Below are 16,004 nucleotides of genomic sequence, written 5' to 3'. Positions count from 1 at the left end.
GGCAAAGACTGCCTGAGGAGCTGAGGCCAGGGGAGGGAGGCAGAATCTTCTGGAAGCATGTGGGAAGGCAAGCTGCCCTACCTGCTCCCAGTAAAAGTAGCCCTGGCTACTCCCCAGGGGTCATGTCAGAAGCACACGCCTCTTCTGGCCATAGCGGCCACACAGCAGCCACCCTGGACACTGGGTGGCAGCCTTGCTCCAGCCTGGGGCATGTCGTGAGGATGCCACACCCCAAGTACCAAAGGGTCTGGGGCTAGCATGGGAAACTTGTCCGAAAACAGAGTCTGGGCATCACACAACATCCTAGGACTACAAATTTTCCACATTTTTCCACATTTCCACATTTCCACATTTTCCACATTTCCTCCAAGGCTCAGGAGCAGGGCCGAGCCACACACCAAGACCTACACGCCTGCTTGCCCCCTCCTCCACCAGCTCAAGTCAGCCAGACAGGCCACACGACGGACCAGGCAGGTCAACCATCAGATGTATTGGGGAGAGGAGAGGTGAGGCACCTGCAGGGTGTCTCCCGGGGGCAGCCACCTTGGCAGTTTGCTGGGGGGTGAGAAGGAACAGGAGTTCATGGGGCTCCGCCGGCGAAGATGAGCTCCAGGGCCGCCTGGATGTCGCCACCTGTGGCCTGCAGGGCCCGCAGGCTCAGCTCGTCGTCCTGGATGCCCATGTCACGTAGCTGCTGCAGCTGAGGCTGCCACTGGCTCTGCAGAAAGAAAGGAGCAGGCAGAAGCTGTTAGCTGCGCTCCTCTGCAGACTCGCTCTGGTCTGCCCTCACGGCGGGAGTCGGGAGAAGAAGGTGGGTTCCCACGGCTTTCAGCAGAAGGGCGGGAGGGTTCAGAGAACGAACGAGCAATTTTTCCCAATTAAAAAAAAGGAAAATGCCACCGTAAAGACCAAGAGAAGGCGCAGATTACCCATAATCTAAATTTCGAAAAATTAAACAACTTTCTTTCTCCTGCTCTATGTATAGACCAATAGACATGTACACATGGAATGGGGGGGAGGGCATACATTTTTAAATTAGTTTTATTTCTGAGCACGACATAGGGTGAAAAGTCTCACTCTATCCACTCCCATTCCCACCCCAGAGAACCTATTTTACTTTGAGAAAATACAAATATGTACTCTTAAATCCTTTTCTGAGACCCTTGTTCTACATTCAGCAACCCCTCCCACTTTTTTCCAACAAAATTAATGCATCCCAGTGATCTCTCTATGCCACTAAGTAAAGACCTTTTCATTTATTTTTAATTTTTTTTTTTAAGATTTTTATTTGAGAGAGCACGCAAACACGCATACAGGAGGGGGGGAAGGGGCAGGCAGAGGGAGAAGCAGACTCCTGGCTGAGCCAGAAGCCCAACTCGGGGCTCGATCCCAGGATCCTGGGACCATGACCTGAGCTGAAGACAGACGCTTAACCGACGGAGCCACCCAGGCACCCCTAAGTAAAGATTTTTTTAATAATTGTACAATATTCCAAATCATGGACATCCTGAAATGTATCATAACCAAGCTACTTCCAACCTTCTGCCATCACAAACAATGCCACAGTGACCGCCTCTGTACAAATGTCACTTTCTACACACACATTACCTTCATCTCCAGGATAAATTCCAAGAAATGGGGCTATAAGGAATCACACGCCTTTAAGGCCAACAGTATTTCCTTTCCACAAAGAGTCTGCTATTGCCCTTTGCCCCTTTTTCTATGGAGTTCTTAATCCCAAATTACTAGAATTCTCCATACCAGGGAAGTCTTGCCCTTTGCCTGATACATGTTAAAGGTTTTTTTCCCAGTTCGTTCGGCTTCAGTCTTTGCTTGTTTTTTGTTCGTTGGTTTGGTTGGTTGGTTGGGTTTGCAAAGCAGAAATCTTCACTTTTACAAACTCAAAATCTTTTACTCTTCATGTAACAGCTCCTGAATTTTGACTCTCAGCTACAAAAGATCTTTCTACTATAAAGGTTTAAAGAAATTAACCCACATTTTCTTTTAGTACTTTCAAAGCTTAATACTATCTCTACCTCATGAAGGAGGAAGTGCACGACTTAGGGAAGACAATGTGCTCACCTGTGGGAAAGAGAAGGCCGTGGGGATGACACGCAAATTCAGAGAGGCGTGGAGAGCTTTTCAAAAACCACACAAACCAACTTGGCCTCATTTATGGGCCAGGTGGAGCCAGTGAAAGCTCCTGAGCTGGACAGCAGAGTGAAGAGGCATCTAGCTGGGGAAGACGAAGGAACGGAAAGGACAAGCTGTCCACGGGCCTGCTCCTGTTCCCCTTCAATGTCCACCAGGGCCACATGGTTTAGAGAAAACCACAGGACCTGGAAACCTGTCTTTACCACTGGATGGCTTCACGAACCTGGACAAGTTCCAGAAATGACACTCACCCCCCAGACTCAAGTGAGGAGCAAAGGAAAGAGAATGCAACAGACAGCTCACACATGCAGATGTGCAAGCAAACAATGGTACCTAGGGCCTTCCACTTAGCTGCTAGGGTGACCTGCCCAGGAAGCAGAGCAGCAATGGTATCCTTCCTTGCTGAAAACCTTCCACGGCTCCCTGGTAATCGCAGAATCCAGTCCGGTATCCTTACCCAGGAACTCCAGGCCTTCATGTTCAGGCTTCTGCTCCCTTTTCACTGGCTCCATCTCAGGATCTTCTCCACGAGGACATTGCCCTCTAGCCCGCAGGCTTGGGTATGCCACGTGTACCTCCACAAGTGGCTGCCTCTGCCTGGATACCGTCCTCCCACCTAAATACCTCCTTCTCCACCTGGCTAACCTCTAACCAACTCGCTGACGATCATCTCTCCTCGTTCCCTTCCATGGCAGGGATAATGATGGCTTGTCTCTGCCCCAGGAGCTGGACCCAGATCTGGAATATATGTACTCAACACTCAGTCAGTGCTCATGGAATGAATTAACGACTCCTTGACTCAAACTGCCCTAAGTATCCAAGCCACACTGTCATGGAGGCAGGCCACAGTCACAGGGTCTGGGAGCGGAAGCCACAGGGACAGCTACCCTTGCTGGGAACACCCTCTCCTGTCACACCGCCATGCCCCAGCTCTTTCTGGAGTGAAGAAAGCCCTCTGGAGAGCAGAAAGAAGCTGACTACCCAAAGCAGCTAAGAAGCTGCCAGTCACCAGGACACCAGGAGGAGGGAAAACTGACCTGAAGGCTGGGTTGCCCCGAGGCCTGAAGGGCATGCTGTAGGGCTTGGCTGAAGAGATCATTGGTGATGGGCGTCCCTGACTGGACCCCAGAAGACATCGGCGAGGTCCCCGAGGAATGGCCCTAGAGTCAAAGCAGCGGTCAGTGCCACCCTCAGAGGCACCTGAGTCTTCCAGCACATACCAGCTGCTGTCCCAGCACCCCACTGTGGGGCCCTCGGGGACCCAACTACTGCCTCCCAACAGAGACCTGCATGAGACAACCACACAGGGGTACCTAAAAGCTCCAGGAAAGATTCCATCCTCTTTTGCTCCAGGGAAATGGAATCAAGCCCCTGACCTAGCCTAGGGCCCCAGCACTAGGAGAGTCGCCCTTGGCAGCTACAGTGACCATTACCAGGAACGCTTAGGCCACACGGCTGAGCCCTGTCAGGGATGAAGAAAGGCACATTATGTGAACTATGAAGGGAGGAATTCTGGACTGTACTGAACCCTGGAGGCTAAGCCTTAAGGCCTAGGGGTGAGGAGGAGGTCGACAGAGCTGCCCTGAGAACCACACCCCGGCTCCAGGCACACTTCAGCTCAAACCAGGTGGAGTACCGAGGCCAGTACCGCTAGGGCGATTCTCCCCTGGGGGCCGGCCTCCCTCTTCAGGCCCTCCCTCTGTACCTGCGTGCCAGGAGTCGGTGTGTGAGAGCTGCTCTCTGGAGTGCTGGCCAGGGCTAGGGCGGTGGCCAGCTCACTCTGGGTGATGGGCCGGGGGCCGGCAGCTCCACTGTACCCCAAGGAGGCTGGGCGCGAGCTGGGTGTGCTGCTAGAGGGCGTGGACCTGGAGCTCTGGAGAAGGGAGGCAACCGGGGAAGTGGCACTGTGGCACTGTGACAGTCCCACACGGGCCCCGCCCCCGCTACAGGACCTGCCTGAACAGCTGCCAGGCTCAGAAGGGAAGAGTGTGACACAGATTGGCCACCGAAGGGGTTAAGACCACCTCCCAGCTTGGGTGTGCCAAGTCCCAGGGAGAGGCACATCTCAGGCACCCTCTCAAGTGGCAAGCAGCCAGGCCACTTACTGGGTGAAAGTCGTCCTCATCATCAGAGAGCCCTTCGAACAGGAAGCCACCTGGAGGAGGGAGAACAGATTTGGGGAGGAAGAACAGAAAGGCACAGGCATAGCTCCAGAATCAGATACTCTCCAAATTCACATTTTCGTCTCTCCCCTTGGAAAATTACAGGACAGATGCACTCCCTGACTCAAACCGAGAGTTCCCAAGGAACGCCCTCTGCCAGGGCTATACATAGCTGCTGAGTAAAGCAAATCCCTGGGCCACCGCGGGCTCCCCAGGGGGCCGAAGTTACGCCGCCCTGGGGCCTACCGGGCATGTCCCGATATGAGCTGGAGGGTGCGCTCCGCGAAGAGGAGTCGGCTCCCGGCAGCGGGGTGCTGCCAGCCACCGAGTGCAGGACCAGGACGATGGCATTGACCAGGGCTGGGTGAGCAGGCACCAACCTGGGACAGAGGCAGAAAGAAACAGAGGGTGACTGGGAAAGACCGAGTACCCTCAGCATGACAGAAGTTCTGGGTGCCCTCCACACAATCGCACTGCCCGTACCCGCCTTTCAATTCCTCAGCACCTCCCAACAGCTGCCTCTGTCCTCCTGCTGCTCTGTCCCCAGCAACAGCAGTAGGCTCTGTGCTCCGAGGGTCCCCAGCCGATGCTCCACCTGCCCTCCAGCAAGGCATGATGGGACGTGCGCAGCCTAGAAGGCTCAGGGCCCTTCTCCAGTCTCAACTCCACAGAGACTTTCTCCCAGGAAATCTCTGGGAAGTCCCTTCTCTTCCTGGGGTGGGGCTACTTCCTTCACGTGCAGAGTAAGGGATAGGACCTTTATGTATCCCTTCCAAATTGCTCTAGAATTTTAGGGATTCTAAATGCACCTGCTTCTTTCCCCATCCTGAAGGATTTCCAAGGCTCTCCAATGTCTACAGAGAGAGAGAGCTGAACTGAACCAGGCCCGCAAAGCCACTGCCCTCAGAACCCTGCTTCGTCTCCACATCTCCATGTGTCCCTGCCCTTGGACTTTGTCGGTCTACTGGTAGCCCCTGCTCTTTCTCACCTCCTGACATACTTCACAGGTGGACTCAGGGATAGACAGGATCGGGCTCTAAGAGCAGAACCCAGGGCGACAATGAGGTTTCTGGGCCAACCATCTGGGGAGGGGTAGGGGTCCCTTTAACAAGATGGGTATACTTACGTATCAAGCATGCTGGGATCAGCGAAGACAGAGAAGAGGTCCTTGTCCTGGAGAACGCCTGAAGGAGAACAGGCCTCACCTCAGAGACTGGGAATCCAGCCAGATCCAGGAGGGCAAAGAGGCTGTAGGCCTCAGAACAACCGGCTCAGCGGGGATACAGGATCACAAAGCAGCTCCCACGAAAAGGTGGGGGAACAAAGCTCCAAGAAGCACAAGTCAAGTGTTCTCCATCTTGTGTCCCTCTCATTGCCTCCCCCTGCACTTAGGTCACACACCTCAGACTAACATGCCAGCCTCTCCTCCCCATATGTCTGGGTTCTTCCCTAAGCCACCAATGTGTGCAGGAAGTCTTTCCTGCCGGGGGCTAACTGCTGCCCCCCATTTGGCATCCTCATGTCTCATTTCTATTTTTTTAGATTTATTTATTTATTTGACAGACAGAGATCACAAGTAAGCAGAGAGGCAGGCAGGGGCGGGGGCAGGAAGCAGGCTCCCTGCTTAGCAGAGAGCCCGATGTGGGGCTTGATCCCAGAATCCTGGGATCATGACCTGAGCTGAAGGCAGCAGCCCAACCCACTGAGCCACCCAGGTGCCCTCATGTCTCATTTCTGATGTTAGGTAGGCCATGACTTCTCAGTGGCACTGACCACTCTTGGAGGGCTAGGTATAGGGAGCGCGTCTTGGTCTCCCCCCCTCCCCAACAAGACCAGCGATTCTGGATAAGATGGGAATTGCCTTCCCCTGGTTTCTCCTTCTCCAACAGCTCCTATTTCTTCTGGCACTTACCGAGAGCAATAGGGTCACTGCTGAGGCCCGGCGTGGCCACAATGATCTGATCCAGAGACTCCTTATTGCCCAGCATCTTGAAGACCTGCAGGAGAAATGGGGAGGCGGGGCACTCTACTGGCCCGATCCACTCAGCAAACACCCACACACTGCTGAAGGGCTTCCTCCCTCTACAAGCTTGTGCCCACACACCACCTCAGTGGAACAGTAGCCCCAGGAAACTGACGAACCTCTTTTTGCTCTAACATTGTGGCTTACTGGAGGGTAAACAATTAAAAAAAAAAAAAAAAAGGCAAGATCAAAGTAAACCTTCAATTTCTATTCCTTTCCCTCATCTGCAGTTCTAATGTTTCCAAAATAAAAGCTCTCTTTGTAAAGCCTGTAGCAAACGTTGCTCTAGGTCCCCAAAGCCCTTTTCAATCTCTATAAAATTATCATTTTGTATGCATACATATGGGGAAGTTTGCAGCTCTATTAATTTGGCTTATCCATTCCCCTACGTAGACACATCAGCGTATCTGCCCAGTGAGGAAATCCAGGTAAGGCACGGTGGGCAGGCGACTCAGCAGCAAGTCCCAGAATGAGGCCCCGCAGAAACAGCATGTGGATCCACTGGCTAAAACTACATTCATTCCATGAAGCCGCTATCAGGAGAGGCGGGATCATTATCATTAGAGGGAATCAACAATACCTAGCTGAGAGAGCCCCTTTGGGGGACAAGAGGGCTCTACTGAGACCCACAGGCATGACAAAGACTCCCCAGGAACTCTCGGTAGCCATGGCGATGGGCTGCCAACTCCCACTCTACACCCCTCACCCACTGTCCCGGGAAGAGGCTCCCGGCACTGAGCCTGGGCTTGCACTCACCGCCTCCCTGTAGGACGAGCTGCTGTGCAGGGCGGTATGCAGCACCCGGAACTCCCTCAGGGCAGCCACTTTGTCCACAGGTTCTGGGGATGAGACACTCAGTTACCCACAACCCAGCCTGGCCCCGAGACAGAGGCACAGCAGCATTTCGGCGCTTTCCCCAGCACCCCGCCAAGTGGAGGAGGGCCCCCGTGCAGAAACAACACTGGAGCCCCAGAGGTGAAAACCACACTCTCTTTTAACCATCTCTGGCACATAAAACGAAGAGCTTCCAATTTCCGGCAAAGGTGACTCTTGCCACACAGAAGAGACAGCTCTGATCAGTCTCCCGCTGTGGGAATTCTAGACTTCTGACATTTGCAAGGGGGAAGGTATGATCAACTCAGCAGACTTTTTATACAGTGGTTTAAAATAAGTACCGAAAGCCATCTGAACAATATGGAGCGATGCTGACACAGTATAGTAAGGGAGAGAAATAGAACACAAAGTTGTACATATGTTTTCTAGTAAAACTGCGTAAAATGTGTCCGTGTACACGTGGTCCCGGGCTAGAAGGGGACAGAGGGAAGAACAGGACTTAGGTCGGGTGGCACAATCAAAGCTGATTGTTTCCTCTTTGGTATCTTCTTCCAGGCTTCTGTAATATTATTCTGGACTTGAAAAAGTATATATAAGAAGGACCGAGGAAACAACTGTGCTCCTAGGGTTCTTGACAACCTTGCATTACACACTCCACAGCAAGTGCTTCGCTGAGACTCAAAGCTCCCTTCTAATCTTTGGACACTATGATTCAGTCCCATACATGGGAAAGTTTAGCAATTGTCTTAGTTTTCCTTGGTTACTTTACTATTGAGGACATCAGCCCATTTCATAGGGGAGGAAATCTGGATAAAAGGAGAGGGACAAGGTAGGAAGTCCACACTGGGTCACACTTTGAAGTGTGGTTCTCCTCACCCAGGACAGCTACTTGTGATCATATACACTGTGTACTGCCCAACTCCAGGGCCATCAGTCCCAAAGCAAGGGGAATAGCACCTGGGGTCTGGGGCAGCAATCATGTCCTTTCCTCTACTTCTAATCAGAGGTACCTTTCAACAAAGATTCATCTTTTTTTTTTTAATATTTTATTTATTTATTTGACAGATAGTGAGAGAAGGAACACAAGCAGGGGGAGTGGAGAGGGGGAAGCAGGCTCCCCGCCGAGCAGGGAGCCCAATGCGGGGCTCAATCCCAGGACCCTGGGATCATGACCTGAGCCGAAGGCAGATGCTTAACCACTGAGCCACCCAGGCGCCCCTCAACAAAGATTCATCTTAAGTGAATTACCCAATTTATTCATTCAACAAACATGGAGTAAGCCATTTACTCCAGGCCTGGTTTGGGGAAAGGTAGAGGAAGGCATGAAAATAAGACTCCCTACCACAGCAAGGAGCTCTTGGGACAGGAGAAGCAGCGAGACTAGATCAAAGCCACAAACACACAAGGACAAAGTAACAGGCCGAGTGCTCCACAGAGATGCAGGTCCCAGTTAGGGCATGCGGAGCAGGAAGCAGACAGCCATCATGGAGAGGGCGGGCTAGGACACAGAGCCGTCTCCCAGGGGAGACCATCTGAGAGGGTGCTTAAGGCCAAGCAGATGTTTACTAGGGGGAGAAAGTCCTAAGCTTAAGTGAGAATATGTGCAAAGTCACAGAAGCCTACAACAATGAAGGGCTTTGACAGAGCAGCAAGTTGGTTTTTATCGCTGGAGCTCAGGGTACACGTTGTCACTGCTGGAACAGTAGGCTGAGTGAGATCCTGAAGAGACTGGTAACCTGCCACAGAGAACCATCAAAGGGATCCAGGTGGGAAGGAAGGGACTGAAAGGTTCTCCTCCTACAGGCGCTAATTGAGTGGGAGATCAAGAAATGTGCTTCCTTTTGTAAGAGCACTCAAGGATAAAATATCCAAAATGCCATCATGATACGATTCTTTTCGGATATGAGTTTATTTTCACTCACAATAAAACGTGATTTTTTTTTTCAAAAATAAATCTCTAGGCCAAAGGGAGGAGGAAAAGGACTCTTAATAGCTTAAGCCCGCCATCAGCGAAGAGTTATGGTTGTCTCCACAACATCCCTGAGCTAATCTCAGTCTCACTCTTTGGAAGTGGGAGACAGCCAGCCCGATGGAAAGAACGTGGGTTCTGGAGCCAGGAAAACCTGATTCACATCCCAGCTCTTGCACTCACTTTCTAAGTAGATGACCTTGAACAAATACCTTTTCTTTTTTCCTTTAAAGATTTTATTTATTTGAGAGAGAGAGAGAGAGAGAGAGAGAGAGCGTGCACACACACCGCCCACGTGCATGCCTGCAAACAAGGGGAGGGGCAGAGGGAGAAGCAGGCTCCCCGCTAAGCAGGGAGTCGGCCACGGGACTTGATCCCAGGACCCTGAGATTATGACCTGAGCTGAAGGCAGATGGTTAACAGACAGAGCCACCCAGGCGCCCCAATAAATACCTTTTCTAATGCTCCTTTTCTTCATCTATAAAATGCTAATGCTGTCATCTGGTTGGCAGGTCTAATGATGAAATGGGGTATCAAAGAGAAACAATCTGGCTCGAAGGAGCAACATATGTTACTTTCCTTCTGGCAGTGCCCTCCAGCCGAAGACCAGCGGGGCACATCTGGGGTGGACCACGTTGGGGTTACAGCTCTGTACAGAGAGGAGGGTGCACACCATAGTAAGTGTGGACACCTCAATCAAATGACATCAGAGAAGACTGATAGGATTTGGGCTTTGGCTGTGATGTGGGGGGACGTTTAAAGAAGCATGGTTTTGCTCTGGGTTAAAGGCTGTCAGGAAGTGGGGAGGACTTTATGACTGGGTATCTTAACAATTCATACTTACGGGCACCTGGGTGGCTCAGTGGGTTAAGCCTCTACCTTCAGCTCAGGTCATGATCTCAGGGTCCTGGGATCGAGCCCCACATCGGGCTCTCTGCTCAGAGGGCAACCTGCTCCCCCCCTCCCCTCTCTCTGCCTACTTGTGATCTCTCTCTCTCTCTCTTTCTCTGTCAAAAAATAAATAAAAGTCTTAAAAACAAAACAAAACAAAACAATTCTTACCTAGAAGGAAGGAAAACTAGAACAAGGCCAAAGCTGTAACTGGTAAAAATGAAACAGTCAATCATGACATCTGGACACAGGGGTATGTGGTTATTTTTGTGATGTGGACCATGTTCAGGGCTTTCTCTCTATTCAGAAATGAGAGGGATCTTATTGTTGCCTTGATCCATTACTTTCTCAGAGTGAGTGGCCTTATATATGTTGGTGATCTGTTTCAAGGCCTAGCTGAGGGCCAGGCCAATCTCTGAATGTCAGAGACTGCCTTTCTCTTTCTCATTTCCCACAAGTGGACAAAAGAAGATCTTTTGGGGGCGCCTGGGTGGCTCAGTGGTTTGAGCCTCTGCCTTCAGCTCAGGTCATGATCCCAGGGTCCTGGGATCAAGCCCCACATGGGGCTCCCTGCTCAGCAAGGAAGCTGCTTCCTCCTCTCTCTCTGCCTGCCTCTCCGCCTACTTGTGATCTGTTTGTCAAATAAATAAATAAAATCTTTAAAAAAAAGAAAGAAGAAGATCTCTTTGTCCTTTATGTTTAGAATTGAAAAGGGGAAATTTCAAGCTTATAACCAATCACAGCCATCATGAAAGTACAAAAATATGTCAAACTGCCAGTTTCACAAAGCTAATCTTTTCACACAGCTTAGTTTTATCCTTGGGAAAGCTTTTAAAACACAGGTAGAAAAATTTAAATTATGAATTCTAAGCAGCACCTTTTATTAATAAATCAAAAAGGTATTAAAGGTCTTGTAAGTTTACTCCAAGAGCTGTTTTAATACTGTTATTTTCAAGCTTCAGGAAATTAGATTACCAAGATAGCAGGAGGGATCAGACTGAATAAATCACCACCTAGGGCCACTTGTGGGGAGATTTGCTAACAAAAGGACAAACTACATCATTACAGGAATACAAGGTGTTTCCAGCTTTTTTCTAATGAGAACAACAACAAAAACAAAAGATACAAAGTTCACTGAGAAATCCACTGTTAATCTAAAGGAGTTTAAAGAGACACACACTCCCCATCCCACCAGGAAATAGTGGGTAATGGACTTAAAAAGCAGAGCAACAAACCCCTTTCTGTTAGTGGTGTTGACAGCAAGTAGATCAAAACTGCACTCTATTACCAAAGGGAGACTAATCCAGTAAGTAATAAAGATATCCTCCATCACCATCTCAGTAAATCGCCTCTTTATTCCACCCAGGCCATTCCTCAAGAACACACAGACCCTTTCTTTGGAGAGATTACAGAGGCTCTCCCCATCTAAGGGCCCTTACTCACCTGGTTTCTGATCAGGCTCAGGCCAGGACTTCCGCAGAACATGGACTGTGGAGCCAGGTTGAATGCCGTAGAAGTCAAGGGTCTGGTCATCTTTAAGCTTCCGGCCACAGTATATCAGATCTAAAAAGAGAACGATCCACTTATATTTTGCTCTCAAAACAATGTATATGGTTTCTGCTTCTAAGAAACTTATCTTGATTGGACAGATAGCTGGAGAATGATACTTGCTTTAAAAAGTACTCTTATTTAATACCTACATTTTAATAAAAATCATTAGCAAGTACCAAGTTCTGGAGACTGCTCAACTTAAACGAATAGGAAAATAAAACAATAAGAAAAGGATGAACCAATTGGATCCCTCAGCTATTACAAATTATGTTTATAATCTAATTCCTTCTTCCTCCACCTTGAATACCCTTGCCATCCTCCTTTCCTTTTATATTACCTTCCCTCTAACCAACCAGGCAAACAAAAATCCTTCTAATCATCCTTCAAAACCCATCTTGAATACCATATACTGGGGGCCTCCCCCAACTATGTGCTCCTCCGTCTCTAGTCTACCCCAAATTCTTGCTCTTCCATGTCATAGTTAAGGAACTCTGTGATAACGTTGCTCAGTTTAATGCACAACTGAAATGGCAACTGACAGTTTTATTACACGGTTTGTGTTTCTATTCACCCAACAACACTCACTTCCCTGGACTGTTAACACGATGAGGCAACAAATCCCAAACTCTTCATTTACCCTCATAATTCCAGAAGTATCTCCCCAGAAAGAGATCAGAGCAGCAGCCCATTCCCAGTCCACAGAGACTCACCAATCAGCTCAGGGTCTGGAACCGACTCCTGGAGTTTGCCAGCAATGAGCTGCTTCAGAAATGAAATACTGTAGCCCCCCAGAGAGTATTCACCCAGCTCTGACTCTGGCAACTGGAGAATAGACTTTGGGGCAAGTGGCTGGTCAGCCAGCTTCACCGCCAGGTGCCAATCTGAGAGAGACATCCTCTCTCTTTCGCGCTCTCTCTTTCTCCCTGTAAAGAAACAAAGTCTCACTGGTTAAAGGGCAGACCACCAGCCTACACCACCCCCACCCCACCAAGGGGTTGAATGAAAACTAATTCAGTCTAACACTGTTGGAAAAACACAGGATGCAACATCGGGAGGCCAGAACTAGAATCTGGAGTCCTCTCCTTACTCACCCTATGATCAACAGCACAAAACTCCAGCTCTCTGGGCCTCAGTTCCTTCATCTTTAAAGTGGACATAAAAACACCATCTCATTTAATAGGAATGTTGTGAGGTTCAAATGAGATCATCCAACCCTCTCCTTTATGTATGCTCCTTATTTCCAGTTTTCTTCATCAAGTCTTCTTGAACTGCAATAGCTTTGTAACAAGCTCCCTGCCTCTTGCCTATCTCCCTATCAAATATCCATGCTGAAAGCCAACGCATCCCTTTCTTTTTTTCAACTGGGTAGAGTTAACATACAGTTGAGTATTCCTTTCAGGTGTACAAATTAGCGATTCCACAATTCTGTACATTACTCACTGCTCATCCTGATTAAGTGTACTCTTAAGTCCCATCACCTATTTCACCCATCCCCCCACCCAACTCCCTTCTGGGAACCATCTATTTGTTCTCCACAGTTAATCATCACTTTAGAACACAGACCTTAGCAAGTCATTCCTTTGCTTAGAAATCCACCAATGACTCCAAACCACTGCTATGAATAAGTCGAAACTCCACAGCCTGGCACGATAACATTTTTTCTGTTCCCTCTGCCGGTCTTCCTCTCCCCCACCCCCAATAGGGCCCTGCCCTACCCTAACCTCCCCAGCACTCACACTGCATGTGATTCCTCCTCCCTTAGGTCTCTTAGCAAACTCCTAACAAGATCAACTCAAATACAACCTCCTTGGTGCCCTCTCCCTTTCCTCTGATGTTCTCAGGTTTCCTCAAGGCAAAAGGTAACAAATATCTATTTAATTCTCAACCCTCCACCCCCAACCCATTCTAGGAGGCCCTGGAAAGCAAAGATTAGAATTTTTGTCTTTATTGTCCCATTGCTTGGCAAATGTGCCCAGAAAATGCATCAGGAACTCCGAGGGTGGAAGAATCTCATAGGACCAGGCAAGCCCTCGTTATAATCATTCCAAAGAGCATAACCTAATTCCAAAGCAGCCTCTAGTAGGCAAGTTAAAAAAAAAAAAAAAAAAAAAATGCCGTGTGGCTTTGAGGCTGCACAGCAGACCCCAAGGCATCCTCAAGGTACCGATCTACTTTAATACTGCTCAGGTTTATAAGAATAAATACGTCTTTTTATATACCATATCTCATTTAATCCTCTCAATTGTTCCTTGAGGCAGGCATTATCATCCAGATAATACAGATGAGGGAACTGAAACTCGGAAAGGTGAAGTTACTGGCCCAAGGTTACAGACAGCTAGTAGTGGGGCTGGGACACTATCTTTAGGTGACGACCCCACCGCTCCCACGGGACCAGCTAACTAGTAGACACACGCCTAGCCCGCGCGGCCCGACCCCCGGCGCCCTCACCCGTCCCGCGGAAGGAACCCGGCCGCAGAGCTGCCGGTGTAAACACACTCCGGTCCACTCGCCGGAAGCCGGAAGCCCTGCGCTGCACTCTGGGAGTTGCAGTTTCTGCTGCAGCCCCGCCCCTTCTGAGGGGCCTGTAGGCTGGTGGCACTAGTGGCAAAGCTTCCGGTTGACGGGGAGGGCGTGGCTTCTAGGCCACTTGAAATTTGCCGCGCAAGGGTATCTACCCGGCTTTCGTGGGCGAGGGGCCTGGTACTTGTCTGCCTTCCAGGGCGCGAGTCGTGGGAGGTGGGCCTGGCGCCGTCCCGGGAGACGTGCAGAGTCCGTGGGCTACGGCCGGCTCTGACGGCGCCGCCAGAGGGAAAGCTCGCCCGCATCCCCTCTCGCTGCTACCCTGGCCCCTCTCAGCCCCGAGGGCGCTTTCCCGAGCGGACACAGCCCCGCGGTACGTCACCGTCCTCCCCCTAGAAAACGGCGTTCCCCCGGGTGAAGTCAGCCTCTTCCGTGTGCCTCTCGTCGCCAGCCTGCCTACCTGTGGAGGCAGATGGGGAAGGGAAGGACGCCTCCCTCTAAACCATGGAGGGTTGTTACCAAGTGGAGTTCCTGACACCTCAGCACGCAGTGGCGAGGTTTATCTAACAGTCATCGATAGAATTCGGGGAGAGGAATTTCCACTGAACTGTCACAGAGAAACTGCATATTTTAGATGCACGGTTAGAATGGGATTGTTTGCACGGAAGTTAGAATTAGCGCTAAAATGTTGAAGAGGGGCAGCATCTAATTGGACTCCATTCGAGAATTAAGGACTAAGGAAAGCAAAAACAAACCAAAAACCAGGTGAAGTTAATGAGGTTGATCGTAGCCGTTGAAGGCTGATCTGGTGTGCACGAACGTGGACGTGTAATTCCAGAACATTCCAACGTAGGCCCAGGGATTGGGGCAGCCACTGAGCAGGATAGCTTGACTGAGGAGAGCAAACAAACTGCATGATCTGAGAGGGCGAAAGCATTGAGCCCCTCAAAGATCGCACCTGACACCACTGCATGAAATTGAAAACTTAAAAAAAAAAAAAAAATTGCACCCTATGTCAAAGGGCAAACTGGAAAAACAAAACAAAAACGATGCATCAGCGCTCAGAAGACAGGAAAAATTCTCTCTGCTAGGTTGGGCAGGACCAAAAAAAGGGAGTTGATGGTGTGAAAGAATAGTCTTACCTGAGAATCTGAAGACCCAGGTCTATACTTTGTGCAAGTTTGTGTTCAGACTTTCCCAGAAACATCCAAAATTGGTCCTAGGATCTGCATTTTAACATAAAGTAACAGTAGGATATAATGTCCAATGAATAGATGCAGAAACTGAAGCACTATTAAGAGATTAAAGATTCAGTGGCAGGAGAAAATGTGTAGCTGGGTGGCTTTTGTGTGACTTAAGTTGTTTTGGCTGAGGTCTGCTATTTAATAAGGGGGGTAGAGGCAAATAACATATCATTTGAGTGTCTACAATTAAAAATTTTTGATCTAATTTATTCTTTTACAGAGAGCAACAAAACCCAGATCTATATGAATAAAAAATATAGAACTAAAGACTTAAGAATAAAATCAGGTAGAATGCTCAAAGTATTATCGTAAGTTATTAGCTCAAGTTTTGTTAAGTCCACTTTATTTAGAAAGAATTTATATATAATAAAATGTACATTTTTAAATGGTCCTAGGGCTCTTGGAAGCAAATTTAAATTATTAAAGACATTAAACAAGATATCAAGCCTTTAAGACATGATGAAAAAAGAATTTGAGAAGAGCCAAAAAGAACTTTTAGAAATAAGTATTGTCACTGAGACTAGGAATTGCACAAATGTGGGTCCTTGTCAAGAATGTATATTGTGAATATTCTCCCAATTAGTGGCTTGCGTTTTTACACTCTTAATGGTGTTTTTATTTATTTATTTTAAGATTTTATTTATTTATTTATTTGA

The 16,004-nt window shown here is 49.0% G+C and overlaps 1 protein-coding gene across 1 annotated transcript; it reads right to left on the bottom strand.

The window, feature by feature from the left end:
* Positions 1-464: 464 nt before the first annotated feature.
* Positions 465-14,096, bottom strand: LOC111153298 (ubiquitin like 7). The gene is made up of 11 exons (XM_022512235.1): positions 14,033-14,096; positions 12,295-12,507; positions 11,477-11,596; positions 7,096-7,178; positions 6,229-6,313; positions 5,443-5,500; positions 4,563-4,696; positions 4,260-4,309; positions 3,860-4,027; positions 3,192-3,314; positions 465-718 (listed from the first exon to the last, which is right to left on the bottom strand). The coding sequence occupies exons 2-11, from the start codon at positions 12,476-12,478 to the stop codon at positions 581-583; spliced, it is 1,143 nt and encodes a 380-aa protein (XP_022367943.1). The 5' UTR covers positions 12,479-12,507; positions 14,033-14,096; the 3' UTR covers positions 465-580.
* Between the last annotated feature and the right edge of the window lie 1,908 nt (positions 14,097-16,004).

The sequence above is a fragment of the Enhydra lutris genome, unplaced genomic scaffold (genome assembly GCF_002288905.1).
Source record: "Enhydra lutris kenyoni isolate GAN:26980312 unplaced genomic scaffold, ASM228890v2 scaffoldscaffold31, whole genome shotgun sequence".
NCBI classification, from domain to species: Eukaryota; Metazoa; Chordata; class Mammalia; order Carnivora; family Mustelidae; genus Enhydra; species Enhydra lutris.
Note: the sequence above shows the minus strand (reverse complement) of the source record. Positions and strands in the feature narration are given on the sequence as shown.